General features: G+C 37.1%; 1 protein-coding gene across 1 annotated transcript in view; it reads right to left on the minus strand.

Moving 5' to 3' along the window:
• The window catches only part of ITPR1 (inositol 1,4,5-trisphosphate receptor type 1), a 188,199-nt gene that overhangs the window by 101,808 nt on the left and 69,625 nt on the right, over positions 1-16,766 (minus strand). The window contains exons 14-28 of the mRNA XM_062585659.1: positions 15,820-15,919; positions 15,194-15,354; positions 14,233-14,374; positions 13,603-13,761; positions 12,703-12,875; positions 12,315-12,434; positions 10,953-11,147; positions 8,974-9,225; positions 7,470-7,611; positions 6,325-6,478; positions 5,804-5,991; positions 4,087-4,225; positions 2,779-2,837; positions 1,399-1,560; positions 1,132-1,302 (exon numbers count right to left, since the gene is read on the minus strand). Coding sequence (XP_062441643.1) covers positions 1,132-1,302; positions 1,399-1,560; positions 2,779-2,837; positions 4,087-4,225; positions 5,804-5,991; positions 6,325-6,478; positions 7,470-7,611; positions 8,974-9,225; positions 10,953-11,147; positions 12,315-12,434; positions 12,703-12,875; positions 13,603-13,761; positions 14,233-14,374; positions 15,194-15,354; positions 15,820-15,919 — 2,317 coding nt within the window. The remainder of the gene's footprint in view (positions 1-1,131; positions 1,303-1,398; positions 1,561-2,778; positions 2,838-4,086; positions 4,226-5,803; positions 5,992-6,324; positions 6,479-7,469; positions 7,612-8,973; positions 9,226-10,952; positions 11,148-12,314; positions 12,435-12,702; positions 12,876-13,602; positions 13,762-14,232; positions 14,375-15,193; positions 15,355-15,819; positions 15,920-16,766) is intronic.

A 16,766-nucleotide genomic window follows, 5' to 3' on the forward strand; every position in this document is an offset into this window, starting at 1 on the left:
AACCTCCTGTCCTTTCAATCAGTTGTAATATTGTCTGCAATCAAGCTCCCCCCAAAACTTCTAACTTTCTCTCCCTATAATTAAACTGCAATTATATTCATAACAAAAGATGCCTCAGTATTATGCATATGGAAAGCAATGCGTAAATTATTCATTTACTTCCAACACTAGACTTCCATATGGAAGGATGACTACTTATATTCCCTCACCCAGTCTTTATTTGACTGCAATTACTCTTAAGACAAAAGACATTTAGTCAGTTCTAAGCCAAATGTTCATGCTAGAAAAGTCCAGTGATACCAGGTACAGACAAAGCATCAGCATATGTCATTCTTAAACACTGAGTTCTTTGGTTATTTTACAATAGTGAATACCAAAAACTGCAGAGGTAAAGAGAAATATTTGAGGATTTTCGCATCTTCTCTTCAGTGTATTGTATTTTGCATTAATACAGCATTTCAGCATATCAAGTTCAATTTTGTAAAGTTAATGGCTGAATGCTAACAGATTTCCTATAAATCCCACATACTATTAATACACACACTATGTTAATAGCTATAATTAAAGAAAAAGCACAACAATCCTACAATACATATGCAAATAATTTAGCGAAAGATTATCACACGAACAATTGTCAAGAAAGAACTGTCAATGTGACTCGTCTTAGGGTTTCGGTACCCAGGTATCTTCACTCACAGTGGTCTCTGTTACACTTACCACAACTTACTGTGTCATGATTCAAAAATACATCCCATCAACTGCTTGCAACTCTGTGCTCACATTATTTTAGGTGCTTTAGACCTACGAATAGGCACACTCCCTCTCTCTGTGCTTGAAAGGACACAATGGGGGAGCCAGAACAAAACCAAGTCAACTACTCACTGGACAAGGCCTAAAGACAACACTTCAGAGGGTGCTAATTCTGAGTAGCTCTCACATCAGACTAACCAGCATCAATTCACTCAAGTTCTTATCTTAATTCTTGCCTTAGTGTAGAAGCAATACAAGTAAATTCACAAGGCTATACAGTATTGAAAATATACCTTTTTTTTTTTTTTAACTGCAGTTCTGGAAATAGTTACATTTCAAAAAAAACTAGCATATGAATTTGGATAAACACAACCCAATTACCTCTTTTTTCTTGTGTTCATTTTCACCTTGCACTCCATCCATTGTCTCATCAGGACCCTGGCCTTTGTACACCCAAAGCTCTGATTTTTCCACAATAGACCTCAGCTGGTCCAAATCTTGCTTTATCTGTTTGTAGTTGTCAACGTCTTGGCTGGTAACAAGCAGTTGAACCTTACATGAATGTAATCCATTAGTTGCACAAAAGGATATTTTAGCTGAAATATATACATCCAGATGAGGAATAATGCACATAGTATGCGCACATACCTGTTTAAAAGCTTGAAGGACTTCTTGCCTCTGACTAAAGTGTCGGAAGAGTAGCTGAAGTGCTCCAGACACCAGAGGAGGGTAATCATGCATCGTTAAATGCAACAGAACTCTGAGAAATGTTCTACCACCATGATCATCCAAATCCAATGGTGTATTCTCCTCACTGAAAAAAAGAGTGTAGGAATTAACTAACATATTTAACTTAATGTCCCAGGAGGTTATTAAGTTCAGTCTCCTGTGGTAGGAAATTATTACTTTTTTTTTTTTCTTTTTTTAATTGGGAGGCAAAATATCGATCAAGCATGATCTTAAGATATACAGGTTTTCTGGCATTCTGTTTTATTAGAGAACTGTTCCAGAATCTCATGGCCAAATTACACAGGATTATTTGTCTCTATGTCAGTATCATCCTTTTGCTCAAACAGTTCTTGTCCATCCCTAGTACTACTCTTTCCTCACTATTTACAAAACACAACCCTACCTCAGTACCCAGGCTGCAATGCTAATTGTCCAGTACTTCCAATGTTTTCCTTCATTCTCTTTCCTGCGCCTCTCCTTTCCAACTATAAGAAACTATGCTTTTCCTTTTTCCTTTTTTTTTTTTCTTTTTCTTTTTGGCAACAGCGACCTTTCTTGCATTCTGTTTCCAATTGAGTCTGCATACCTATTTTAGAAATTCTGGTTATTCTTTAAGTGGATTTCTCTCACCCCTTATCTCCTAAAGAACCAGTTATCTTAGGTTTATAGTAAAGAACTGCAGATCCAAACAGCTTAAGGACAGTTTGGATACAAAGCTTCATGGTGCTCTAACAGATAGGGAGTAGAATAGCAGGATAAGCTCAAGCACTTGAAGTTTGTCATTGACTTGCCATCCTGTGATTCAAGAAAGGATATAAGTAACTCCAGAAAATAGGCAGGTATTGAAATTACAGCTTATTTTGTTCTGTCATGTGTGTGCAGTTTAACGCTGCATTAAACAAACAACAACAAAAAAAAAGCTAAGTATACTTCTGTCTCAGTAAAAGTCCCAATCCTTGCCTACAGAAACTTTTCCGCCTAAAGATCTTACAGCAGTATTCAGCTTAGATGCATTAATCCTCCAATTTCTCTTTCACCCACACAAGTGAAGCACTCCCATGAAGATCCTTCTGTCCAAAGAAAGACCACCTGTACCTTATCTGTGACTTTTAACCCATATGAATGTTACTTTGAGTTACATCAAATCATTTAATGAAAATGAAGCCTAGGTAAGCATGAAGCTCTTTCCAGTCCTTTCCTAGTTATCACCTCTTAACTGCAAGCTGTGTTTCTGCTGAGCCCACTGAGGGCTACAGCCTGGGAACTGAACAACCATAATTATTACTAGTGAAAAGATACTTTCCTTCCACCAAAGATCCCCTCAGCTTGCTCTTCAATATGTTCAAAGTCTAGGGCTCCTGAGAAAATAAAAACAAGACAAATAAGTTACGTTAGAGTTGAACCAAAGATATTTTTGCAGCCTAAAAACATTTTATGTAGTAAGTGGTGAGGCAAGTGTGAGCAAGAGGGTCATAGTGAGCTGAAAGGAACACCAAGAGATTACTAAAGCGATCTGAAAAGCTAACATAAAACAATAAATTAACCTAGTCTCAACTCACAAGTTAAACTGTATAATCACTTCAGCAACATCCATGTTTAATCCTCTATTGTCTATTTTTAAATTATAACACCAGCATTTAAAGAGACTGATGGGAATTAGTGTCATTCTGAGAGGGTCACCCACAAACACACTGAACTTGAGCTGTTAAAAGTTCTAAACAATAAACTGAACAATGACACTAATACCACTGTTGCTCAATAGACAAGTCTTTTACATTTGATACACACTGACTATAATTAATAATCTGGAATTAAAAAAAGTGTAAAAGAGTGCTTGACTTTTTTTCCCTTAGAAGTTTATCAGCTACATATTGCACAACAAACATGCATTTCTTCCCTGTATGTCGCCCCAATACATTAGGGAACTGTTTGATGTATAATGATGAACTGCACTTTTAAAGTCCAGTAATGCCTTCCTGCTACAGGTCCCAACTATGAAAAATTTTTTTCCCAAGAAAAGTGATACAGTAATTAACATTACTCTACAAATCCAAAATACTATCCTGCTTTCAATCAAAAGTAACACTGGTAATGAAAAGCTCTTCTTCCAATACCTTAGATATGCATACCTTTGTCTAGCAGCACTGAGATACGGTAACCGTTACGTGTCTTGTCTTTATGAAAGAAAAATATTTGGGAGAGCAGAGGTATCAGACTGGGTGGAGTGAGAGAGGATCTGATTACTTTGGGAGTCTTTTTCCTTCACCCAGAAACATTAGTGCAAAAGACTGAATTCAAAGTCCATGATGATCATACATTATGGTGTTTATGTCAGATTTTGACTAAAGAGCACATCTCAGTCTCTGCATGAAGTCACACTTAATACGTGAAAACAGGCAGGAGGCAGTACAAATAAGTCCTGGGTTCTGTTTGGAGTACATGGAAATGATTTCTACTGTTATTCCCTCTGTCAGCAGGGTACTTCACTTAGCAGGACTGTTCACATGCCAAAGCAAGATAGGAGCTCGAATCAAGCATCCAACTAGAGCTTCTAAGATTAAAGAGTCTTCCAGAACACACAAATTTACCCTTTGCAAAATAACTAACCTGGTACATTAGCTGGCAGTTCCTGATTACTGCTTCCAGTGGGTGATTCAGACATCTGGGCATTGCTTTCATCAAATTCATGCTTAAATATACATAACAGGCAGGAGATTCTGTAGTCCAATCTCACATTCAAAATAAACTGAGGACACGGAAGCAGCAAGAATGTTAAAATTCTATGTCTATTTCTACCAGCACATGTACAGACAATTTGTACATATGCAGTGCTACTGACATGCAAGATCTGCCTAGTAAAAACATGGATTTCACTTGAAGAGGTACACAGAAGTATTTCTTAAAAATTCCCCAAATTCAGGAATTACTTCAGTGATTCCACTGACAGTATAACGATATGCACTTAGTAATAAATACTTATGAATAAAAGATTCTGACAGAGTTTTGATCCTTTCCTATTGTCCAAAGTATGCATCCTCACACCACCTCCCTGAGGAAGGGAAGCATCACTATCTCCATTTTAAATTAACAGGAACCTAATAGACAAACATCATCTTGCTCGCATAGACTCCCAGAGGTCTGTGGTAGAGAAAGCTTAACATGAGCTGTGAAGAGCCACGCTAATGCCATAATCACAGCAGCAAAACCTGCTGCTGTAAGACAAGTAACAGTCAGGTGCACTGGAAGCTTCATTAGCACTGATGCACCTCAGAAGAAAGATTCTCCTTTTTGTTGGCATCACAACTCTCTTGAAAGAAGTACAATGCAAAAAATACCAAGTTCTATTTCAGGGACTGATTCTTAATGCCAGGATTAACAGCTCATGGTAACAGATGGAATATTAATACATTAAAATACCTCCTGCACCTTACCAGGCCATGTAAGAGAAACTTCTGATTTAATTAAACTTAGAAATAATGAATGAATCAAGCCTCCTCTACATGCTGCATCTACTGTTGAGTGGAAGGGCATAACCTCAAACCCAGGCATGCGTGAAGCTTCCCACAGAGGCACAGGGAAGGCACACCATGACTTTCCTGCTGCTAAGCATGCTTTCACAGCATTTTGGTTTACATGAATTTGCCCAAGAAGTTACCAAACAGAATAGACATTTTTGCTTTGAGGGGAGGGAAGACAGGAGAATGACAGAGGTATTTTGCTTATTTTCCATGTAATAATTCTGTGGGAATAACTATATCAAGAGAGAGCCGTGGGAAAGGGAAAAAAAAAAAAAAACCTTTTGTCTTCCTGTCCAGAAGAGTTAGGAGTGGAACTATAAAAAGCCAGAAATAGAAGTTATCCTGAAGCTAGGGAATATGCACATATAAAAAACACTTCAGGCTGACGATTGTAAAAGTCTTAAGTGTCAAGTGTATTCCCTTCCTCAGGGCACTAGTCAAGACAGCTTGGTAGATTCAATGAAACTACCGAGATAGTAAGGGAAGTATGAGCTCTCTGCTTCAGCAAACCAAATATTTACAAATTACTGTTAAATATGCAGTACTCAATTGCAAACTCATTTCTATTACACTCTTTCATCCAGGTACCACCCACACAAATTACAACTCCAGTCATGATATAACATTGTCATATGCTAGAAGAGTGCTGCCTGCCAAAAAAAAGCTGCCCTTGTAACACTTCACCAGTTTGAGCGAGATGCACACAAGGCAAGAGTGAATTAAAAGGCAGTATTGCACTGCCTTCATGCAGAGAGTAAGAGAGCATACAATGCTACACTAGCTCGTACTCCTTGAATCCCTGTTACCTGAAGTATTTCAATTATCTTCAGCTTAGTATCCATTACTAGGATGTCTTCTTTCTCCGGTTCACTTTGCTTGACGTTACCTTCAGGAGCAGCAGCAAGAGGGGTCATGGGTAGGAACCCACCACCTCTGAGCACCACCTGGGTCATCAGCTCACCAACTCCATGGATTGATCTCATCACATTGCTCCCTTCAGAGAGGTAGGTAAATATGTAAAGTTATGATGGTGTAGTGGGACTGCATTAACAGGGCAAGGACCCTTCATGTCCTATGAAGAGGAATTGTCTCAGCATTAAACAAGGCAGGTAAACATCTAAATACCTGAAGCAGACAGAAGTCAGAAAAACACTAGAATTTTTAGAAAACTTCTGCCCTCTCACTCTTTCATCCTAGTCACTACTCAGCTTTACAACTAAGCCTTCCATGGATAGAAAAGAGAAGACTGGGAAACTATACTAACATTTTGAGATGAACTAGAAACCATCAATGAATTCTCTATTCTATCAGTTGTTTTTCACCTTACCTTTACTTTCCTCGCCTTTTGCCATCTTGGTAATGGGGAAGATGGTAGTGATGTGCACACAGTCTAATATAGCAAGGAGGATTTTGGTTAGTCTGAGGAGGTCACAGAAGTTGTAGAAACCAAAATATATCAGATTTCTGGCTAAGTTAACAACCTACCAAAATAAAAAATAAAAAGTCCGATTAATACTCAACAGTTTTTTTGTGTTTTTGTTATTTTTGTTTTAAAATTCAAAGTCAAGCTGTCTTAAGACAGTGAAAAGATGAACTTGGCTGTGTCACAGTATTATGCTACCTCGTAATTCAACAACACTGTATAATTATGCCTTTTATCAGCAAGTTTTCTACTTGTCCTCAAATACTGTAATGCCTAGAGTAAATGTCTCTACCTGCAGCTGATATTCTGTAGTTACAAAATCGTATTTATCTTGTTACAAAAAAGGGAAGATACAGCAAGACCAGAAGGATTATACAGATGCTTCTTTTCTCCTTTTTATTAAAAAAAAAAAAATTGACTACAGCTTGCTGTTACCAAGTAACTAAGTTTCCCCTCAAGTCCTCCACATGTAGTACTTCAAAATCCATGCAAATAATTTCAACTATAATGCAAATATTTAGGGCAGCTTCATCACCTGAAGTAAATCCTTCAAATGTCTGTGTGGGATTTTGTTGGGTTTTTTTTTTAATTAGATGTCCTTTTTTTTTTAATTAATAGTTATTTAGGGAATACTATTCTGTGCATTTGCTACATTTTATTTGCACAGACTACTTTAGATGGCTCTTAAAGTCACCGGACACTGTACCGTTCTCTAAATCAGCAATACTGCAAGCACTAGAGAATACCTTCATATGCAGGCATAGTTTAGTTTTCAAGAATATTTATGCCAGTAAAGCTTGATTTTGTAATCACACTGAGAGCAGACAAAGCAAACAAGGCTGCTGCAAATTTAAGACATAAGCTCGCATTCATTAATCGTATTTCAAGAGTTAACACTGCAAACTGTCACAAACTTCACTGAGGTTACTTGCATGAGAAAGAACTACACTTGAAAGGAAGAGCTTGCTCACTCGTTACTTGACAATCTACCCAGCACTTAAAGTACCAACATTTTACAAAAAAGGATAAAATCAAAATTGGATAACTACCTCAAAAGTGAGCTTATTTTTCTCTTTATCAGAGAAAGGGAACCTCTGACACACCACATCTCTTAAATATTCCTCTACAAATTCCATTGTTTGCGCAAATCTCTCCTTAATTTCATCTTTGGAAGTTCCACTGCTGTCATAGCTGAAGAGGAAAAAAAAAAAATAAAACAAACAAAACTTAGCATGCATATACATAGGGCTTTTTTCCCCCCAACACAATTTTTATCTGGCTTGTCAAAATCTAAGAAAAGTTAAATGCTGTTAAACAATTTATCCAAATGAGGGAGTCAGGAAGTCAACACCATAATTTCCTGGCTTTTGCTGTTTTATCCCATTTGCTCATTTTGCACTATTTAAAAGTCTGAAGAAAACAAAAAAACAACAAAAAAAGAATTTTGTCCCAATAAGACAGACACCTCCCCCCTTTTTTTTTCCAAGGGAAACAGTGAAAAGTTATGTGTAACACTAATGGGGGCATAGACATGGCCAAGAAATGCTGACTGTGGATGCCATTATTGCTAAAAAAAAAACTGATACGAAAAAACCTACTAGACTTGATTTTTTTTCAATGCAAATATTAGGTTGGCTTCTGGAGTGTGCAGACAGCATTTTAAGAAGAGAATCTCCATCACTATCTTTTTTTCCAGTTGATCACACATCATTGTGTGGCCTCAGCCAGAGCTTAAGTCATTTGTTTTTCTATTTTTGCATTTAAACCTGAATATGATCTATTGTATTTTAGAAAAGAAAATTAGGTTAGCAAAGAGAGAAGAGGGGAAAAAAAATAAGAAGAAACCAAGTCCCAACACTAATACTGAAAAGACTTGAAGTCCCAATATTTAACACAAAATGTTCAATTCTTTCAAATTAAAAAAAAAAAACTGAATAGGTTATCTGTACTACAAAGTGTCAATATAAGCCCAAGGTCAAGTAATCAGGTCTCCAATCAAACTGTGATTTTGTACAGGTTTTTACCATTGTCCCAAAGTACTTTCCACAGGAGGTTAAGGAAAATGACTCTATCCAGTACATCACTTGTTTCAGCCTCTTACCCTTTGTTTTTGCTTTTGATGGTGCTAGCTACTGTATGGACAATTTACCCTGAAGAGTGTCGTCTCTAAGGCAGATAAAAGCATAACAAGGAAAAGCAAAACACTCCTCCCTTGCTTTTCTCCTCAGAGTGAGGTCACCTGACCAGAGCAGCACTGATCACAGCACTTTTTTTTTTTTTTTTTTTTTTGGGGGGGGGGAGACGACAAACAAACAAACAAACCAACCAAACACTTACTGCCTTGTAGTTTGAATGAAGTTACAGGGCTTGAATAACAGAACTACAGAGACTAACTCGTGTGATTTGCTTTTTTTTTTTTTCCCCTAAACAGGAACAGTATAAACAATGCATTAGCTTAGAATTGATCTGCTTCCCCCACACACAGATTTTTTTTGTTTTTTAAATCAAGGGTGATGTAATTTCCTTTTCCACACCTTTCCAGCAAGTACTTACTCATCAATAGCAATTTCAGAAGGTATCTCAGACCACAGACGAGCATACTTCACCGGTGTTACTTGTTCTTGAGGGTCACGATCAACATGCATATGAAGCATCAGCCGGCAGAAAGATGCTCTCAAATCATATGGCAAGTTTTCATCAGACATGCAACGGAGAATGAGATCTACATCCAGCTGACCAGATATTTCATTTATGGCCAGGTACTGTCGGTCAAGGCACATTCTAGCAAAGAGGTTTAGTTGGTATCTTCAGGAGGGAGAGAAAAAAAAAAGGCATCTTACATTTTCATTTCTGAGAGTATCCACTGAGTACAGCGTTGATACATTCTTGTAAGGTTCAGTCTATTGATACATAGATTTTCCAGTAGCATAGCTATAATTATGAAAACAATTTTAAAAATTATCAAACTCTAGAAGGCAAAATAGAAAAATGGAATAAAAGGGTCATCATATTTTCCTGATAGTTAGATAGAAGTAATGCTACTTATTTTAACCTGTAGAGCAATTCTAAAGAACAGGAACTTGGCCTAAACACTGTAGAAGATGGAACTTACTGATGTTCAAGCTGAAATTGTTCACTTAGGCAAAGTAGATGGACTACAGAATCACTTAATTTTAAGTACATGATTAAATATACTACTGAGGTCTACTCCCTTCAATCAAAGAATAGGTGGACAAAAGCTAAACTTTATTCTTAAGCTTTCAGCCCATAAACATAAAGCAAGCAACAGCATTTAAATTATGCATATTCAACATACTGACAAATGAACTTTTGGTGACAAACCAAATGTCCAACATTCACAAGTGTTCACCGCAGCTTGCGTTGAGTAGTAGTGTCTTAAAAAAAAAAAAATGATTTAACTGAAAGCAAGCTCTTTGTCCTTTTAAGTGCTCCTCAAGAGAATTTGAGGAAACTGTATCCTAAACCCTTGTTCTGAGCATATGCATTAGTCTATAATGTAGACTAGAATGAATTAAGAATGCTAGCAATCTTACTAAAAAAAAAAGAAAAAAGAAACAAGGAAGTCCATTCTGAAAGCACATGGATTTTTCTTTTTTTTTTTTTTCTTTTAGAAATCTATTACAAGACAGGTCTTCCTTGAGTTCAACCATCTAATATGCCCCTCCCCCCAAAAAAAACCCATATATGAGGAAGTCTGCTACATCAAGCATTCCAATGTAAGAGACAATGCAAAAAAGATATATATACACACATAAAAATATTTGTACTTTCTGTACTACCACTGTTCAGTCTGTTGGACTATTTTCACAAGTTTATAATCCAGACACAGGAATTCGCTCTGGACTGAAATTTGATCTTACACTGTGCCAAGAACTTAGTGTCTTGTCAGGTCATCTGGAAACATTGCTTCACGTTAGAAACGGCTAAAAGCATAGCTTAAAGCAGTACAAAAGAGCACTGTATTAATCAAAGCAAACTTCTTGTGGCGTTTTCATAAGTTCATATATTGTCCTGCTGAGAACTACAAGATCACTGAAGGTTTTGAGGTTAGAGAGAAATTTAGCAGGCAGGGAGAAAAGCAGGAAGTTCTTTAAAATCAAAAGCAAAGCCATTTGCAAGTTGAAATCCTTTTCCTCCTGCAAGCACTTATCCACCCAAACTAACATTTGAATTTGGGTAACCTAAATAGTTAACATACAAGCTTTCTTCTTGTGATAATATCCATCCTATTACAAAATCAAGCACAAAATACAGGCATTAAATGCCGCTCAATTTCAGTGCACTCTAAGGCTTAACTGTTTTAAATCATACTCATATAGCTGGACTTTTTATCATGAATAACTTGGCACTTTTAGCTCACACTTCAAAGAGACTTCATCCTCACTCTCTAACAGCTATTTTGCCCACTACACCAGTATCTTTTTTGAGAATCAATTAAAGCCTACATAACCGAAGGCTTCCCTGACAGTCTTGATGTACTTTCCTAGCCAACTACTACACATGCTGTTAACCTGTAATAGCTGAGTACGTCCCGATCTTCCTTCTGCCCTTCCTTAGCATCCTGAGCCAACTCTCTGATACTCTTACTGCGGATTTCCTTGTTACTGTCTCTCCAGAATAGCCACACTTCTTCCTCATCTTCTCCAACTTCCAAGGCATTTTCTCCACTCGACACTTCTTCAAACTCAAATCGAGAGAGGACCAACCTGCCAGAATGAAATGAGGTTAGATTACAGACTGCCAAGACCCATGCAGATCTGAGAACATTGCTTTTAAGACATTTGCTAAAATCCACTGGCAACATAAAAGTTACTAATTCTATTCTGGTAAAGTTAAAGGAACACAGGAGTCAAAGACAAGGCTAACTGACTTTCAAAAACATCTTCACACGAGGACAGTTTCAAAGATCATTCAACAGACCAGCAAAAGATTTGGTGAAAGTAGTATCTAAACTTTAATCAGTTCACTAGCTTATAAATGCCAACCGGATAACAATTTCTTCCTCTGTGACAAAAATAATTAGAGATCAGTTATTAAAACTGAGGCAGCAATTTGGGCTTTTAGCTCTTCAACAAAAGAAAGGTCGCACATCTGATTCAAATCCAAATCAAAAATCAAATACATAAGGTCAGAACAAACACATGATGTAGAAACAAGAAGAGAATTAAATCTGCAAGAATTCTCATCCACCTAGGCTTTAAATACTACCTGATAAAGTCCTGTTTTCCTTTTTTCTGTATTTTGATACGATCATCTGTGCCTTATTTCACATGTCAAATAAGGCCATCATTACACAGACAACTGGGATTTGGTGCCCACTATGAGCTCTGGCACTGGCTGGACAATCTGAGAAGTGGGGACCAAATCTATAACAGCAGAAGGAGAAGCAAGTGTGCAAAGATGCATGTCTGCTCCGCTGTGAGCTGAGTACAATGCACATACACCCAAGAAGTGCTCACTTACTTCAGCCAAAGTAGAGAAGAGCCTGAGGCCCAGGAAACAATCAGACCCATGGGACCCTGCACATTTTCCTGCATAGCCAGTTGTACAGGCGATCCTCAAAGACTTCTCGCATCTATGTTTTTAATCATATTCATGTACAAAGCTTAAAACCACATATATGCCTTCAGTTTCTTCCAGAAGTCTTGTCTACTTCTATCAAACATGAGGTATCCAGAAGATTTCTGTGATTGGAGGCTAGAGAATGCATCTGTCATGCATTTGGCTGCCATCTGTATCCATTTATGGTGTATTTGTGGAGGACCCACACATTTTTAACTCCTTTCTCTAAACACGCCAGCATTGTTCTCAGCTTTGAATCACCTTCCTTCGACTTTACACCAGCAAAACTATCTTTAAAGGCATTAACTTACTTAGTTTCAATAAGTATGTCTGCATTTGCTGGATTCAGTACAGCTTTACAAATCAGCTCCTGTGTCACTGGAATAGATTTGTTCATGGAAACACACAGATCTGAGAGATAATCCAAAAACCTGTTGAAAAACACAAGCCAAAAGGATATCAATTCTTCCTGAGATCTGTAGACTAAAGTAATCTGTATTTCAGATAGAAAGTGTTAAGAACTCCAATCTAAGATTGCTGAGTGAAACTGCTGCCCTCGTGGGAAGTTATGGTGAGTACCAAAAACTAACTAGTGAACTAATGTGTTCTTTTACTCATAGCTTGGCAAATACAAATCAAACTTTTTTCAGAAAACTAAGAGGAAAAGGGTGATCATGTGCTTAAAAACACAAATCTTACCTGGGCTCCCTATTTTTCCTCACAAGACTAACGAATGTGTCAATCTCAGCAGCAGTGATGTGCTTCTCCAAGAGCTTGCGATTATTATGAAGCAGTGCTGTAATAGTGTCCTCTGCCAAGACATCATAGCCAATTTGTTTCTGCATGAAGCCAAACTGCTTGGCAATGTATTCCTTTGAAACAAAGGGAAAGAGGAAGGTGGTAGGAGTAAACTTCAGATATTTTTTTTTGGGGGGGGGGGGGGGGGGAGAGGAAGGGAAATCAATAACAGAAAATTAACAACTGTCTTGTTAATATCAATATCCAAGGGAGAGAGACTCTTGATTAGATTCTAATTCTTCTTCCTCTGAGAGAAAGCAAACAATGACAGATAACCTCTCCTTCATTCCAAAGCATTTATTTACCCCTATGAGTTTGTTTTTAATAACTAATACCAAATATCTAGAGCTTAATTCACAGATCAACTTTTAACAGAGCATATAGTATATATGTCTGAATAAAATCTTAAAATTCACATGGATTCAATAGTTAACTCCAGTTTTCTCAAATTTCCCTGAGAACCAGTCCTAATTACATGGTATGTAGTCTCTGATAGAGATGAAAGATGCTAGATAAAGCAAGAATTAGCAACCCAAAATCTCTTGCTGACTGTAGAAGAACTCCACAGTAGAGTAGGGATTAATAAACAGGATGTATTGTAGAATGGTAAGGTTGGAAGGGACCTCAGGAGATCATCCAGTCCAACCCTCTGCATAGCCCATACGGGGACTGAACCCACGACCTTGGCATTAGCAGCACCACGCTCTAACCAACTGAGCTAAACCTGCCCCCATTTAGCTTTATTTTTTGGAGCACTGGAACAACATTAGTGCCTCTGAATATTGCAGACATATTTCCAACCTGATTCTTCCTATAATCCTGCTGAGAGTGTCTTAGCACTCTGTAGCAAAGCCGGCATATGTGCCTGAAGGGAGCATGACGCTGATCTCCAAGTTCCTCCAGTCGCAACATTGGGCCATCACCACTGTCCGTAAACGGTGCTTGCAACAACTTGAAAATCTATGGATTTATCAAAAGCGAAAGAAAATCCCATAAGACATTGTCTTCATTTGATTAAAATTAATGTAAAAGCATTGTGTCAGTGCCTTTAAATTTCTGTAAGGTATGTCAAAAATCCACTACAGTTCCCTTGTCATAGAGTAATCTATAGATTATAGATAATGCTGATGATCACTTTTATCCAGCCATACATTCTCTAGTATTTCTTCCAGAAACAGCATGATTAAAGGTCAACTGACCAAGAGCCTGCTGAAAGCTAAAAACTTGAAAGATCTTTTGGTCTCAGTAATTTGACCAGGTTATTACGTTCTCTATTCTGAGAACCACTCTTGTAGGTAGATGTTAGAAGATATGGGGGTGGGGGGGGGAATATATATATATATACACACACACATACATATATGTGTATATACATACATATATATATACATATATATATATATGTATGTATGTACACACACACACACATACCTGCTTTAAAATATTCTGCTCTCTCATCAGTTTTTGTCGTTCTCTATTAGGTTTAGAGAACACCACTTCAAGGACATCTTGTCCAGAATTAGTTCCACCAGTAACAAAGTAGACCAGATCTTCCAATAATTTGGTAACAGATCTATAGAAGAGTCAGAAGTTGTTAATGCAAGACTATAATTTCCACCTGCTAGAAGAACAATGAAAATGTAAAGTTGCATATATTTAAAGTGACAGAAGAACATCAACTAGACTAATCCAGATGTTGGATAAAACCACGGTCTTGAACAGAACTTTAAAATAGGAAGAAGTACCCACTATTGCTATAGCTTTAACAGACAAACTGTCTAGCTAAACTAAACTAACCATAACCATTTTAGAATAATTATACGCTCACAAAATTCTATTTGGCAGATTTTAAAATGCCTCCCCCCCCCCAAAAAAAAAAAAAAAAAACCCAAGGGTTTCAAGGCAACCCTCTCCAAGGTCAAATAAAATATATTTAATTTGGAAGCATATGGGACCTAGCTTTATGCAGCAGACTGCATATCCTTTTTATGCAGCTAGGTACTTTTCACATACATTGTCAGAGGATTTGCAAGAAGTCATGTGTTCAGTCTTCAGAAAATGGATTATAAATTCCCACACGCATTCTGCAAAGCCCGTCAAGAAAGGTATGTTGCAGATTATTCCTCCAGGGTTCAGAGCAGTAGTTCTCATGCTCTGATTTCACAGAGCAACGGGGAGGGTTTGACAGAATATGGCTGGACAATCTTCAGTATAGACGAGTCAACTACAAAACTATCAAACGTGTGTGCGGGTGTGTATGTGTATATATTTTTTTAGATCAAGAAGGAAACAAAAATCTCTCTTCTGAAGATAGTATACATAGACATAATTTCACAGAAACAGTTACTGGGTAAAGTAAACAGCATTATCTGTTCCAAATTTGTTTCCTTGCCTTCTTTCATTCTGGGTTATTGTTCCTTTTTCCAATTTGCCAGCAATGGAACCTAAAACTTTACTTGCGTCATTTGCAAAATCCAAGTCCCGAACCTCTGCAGGAGAAACTGGTACTATAGCAAAAGCTTCTTTGTCCTCTTTCACTGGAGAGGTACCAATCTAAAATCCAAAGTAATTTTATTATTAAATTAAAAAGGCAGAAAACAAAGTAGTGAATGACATACTCAGTGATATTAAAAGCAGAAGAAAAGCCATGCTCTGAAACAGTTTCACTTAGAGATTAAAGCCAAACTTTGAGAACAGCACTGTTCCATTCAATATTATAGGTGTTCCTGAACCAGGAGGAAACATCAGATGAGACTGAAGACATTGCCATGAACAGTAAGGAAAACCTCATGACAACTGTCTTACATTCGAAATTGAAAACTATAACTATTAAAGTATGATGCAAGCCTTTAAGGCACATCTTGCATAATCTCTATTCATTACTGTTACTCTGCTTGTTGTTTGACAAGCCTAGTAGAACTATAAGTCTCAAGCGACTGGCAGTTCTCCTACTGACAACAGTTTCAGGGAAGTACAGGAGATAAAGGATAAACTTGTTAATGAAGTCACAAGACTTACTTTAAGCATCACAGGTTTTTCTTCTTCTTTATCAATAGGGATATTGGTACTATGGACCCAAGTGTTAGTGCAAAGGTGTCTAAGTCTGACATAAGAGTTCCTGCAAGAAAGACGAAGTTTTCATTATCAGTTTCCCAGACAGGAAATCTTAGGCTTGTTAAAATTCCAAAATGTTGGCAGGAACAACAGAAAGAAAACAAAACAAAACAAAGAACCCAACTCTTACACGTGGTGCATATCATAACAGGAATGAGATTGTTTCCTTATTTTATAATATATATTCATCTAAAGAAGTATTCAATTACCCTTTATAAAGATATCAGCCCAGATGTAAAATAGAACTGTATCCCTATTACAGTAGATGTCACTTTACTTCCAGAGTTTGACGGGATAGAGGGAGGAAGGCTGGTAACTGAGAATGGTTTCTGAACATTGTTTCCAGGCTCACAAAGCCAGAGATACTCAGATAACACACAGCAAATATGTGGCAAAAAGGAAGTTGGTGGAGTTTGCTCTGATAAAGTTATTTCAAAAAATGCAGTAAATCCAGTAAATGGAACACAAACATGCACATGCAGGTATAGGCACATACAGACAAACATCACAAGAAATATTTTAAAATATTACATAGTAACAAGTACTAAAAGGCAAGTTAAAAGACCTTACTGAACACTACTAGAAGTTTGAGAAGTTTCTACATACTTGCTGAGCTCAGTCTAATTTATATTTCACAGATTAGTATGCAACAATTACAAATATTAGATGTGAAAGGTCAAAATTAGGAACATAAGTACATTCAATATTGCTAGTATTACTAGCAATATTGAATAATACTAATATTATTTGCTTGTGTCAGAAGCATACATATAATCCACATCACCTGCATTCTAAAATTTTTGTTCTCTGTACTGAATCGGTAACTTTATTTAATCAAAGTTTTACTTCAA

Source organism: Rhea pennata, chromosome 12 (assembly GCF_028389875.1).
Source record: "Rhea pennata isolate bPtePen1 chromosome 12, bPtePen1.pri, whole genome shotgun sequence".
Taxonomy (NCBI): domain Eukaryota; kingdom Metazoa; phylum Chordata; class Aves; order Rheiformes; family Rheidae; genus Rhea; species Rhea pennata.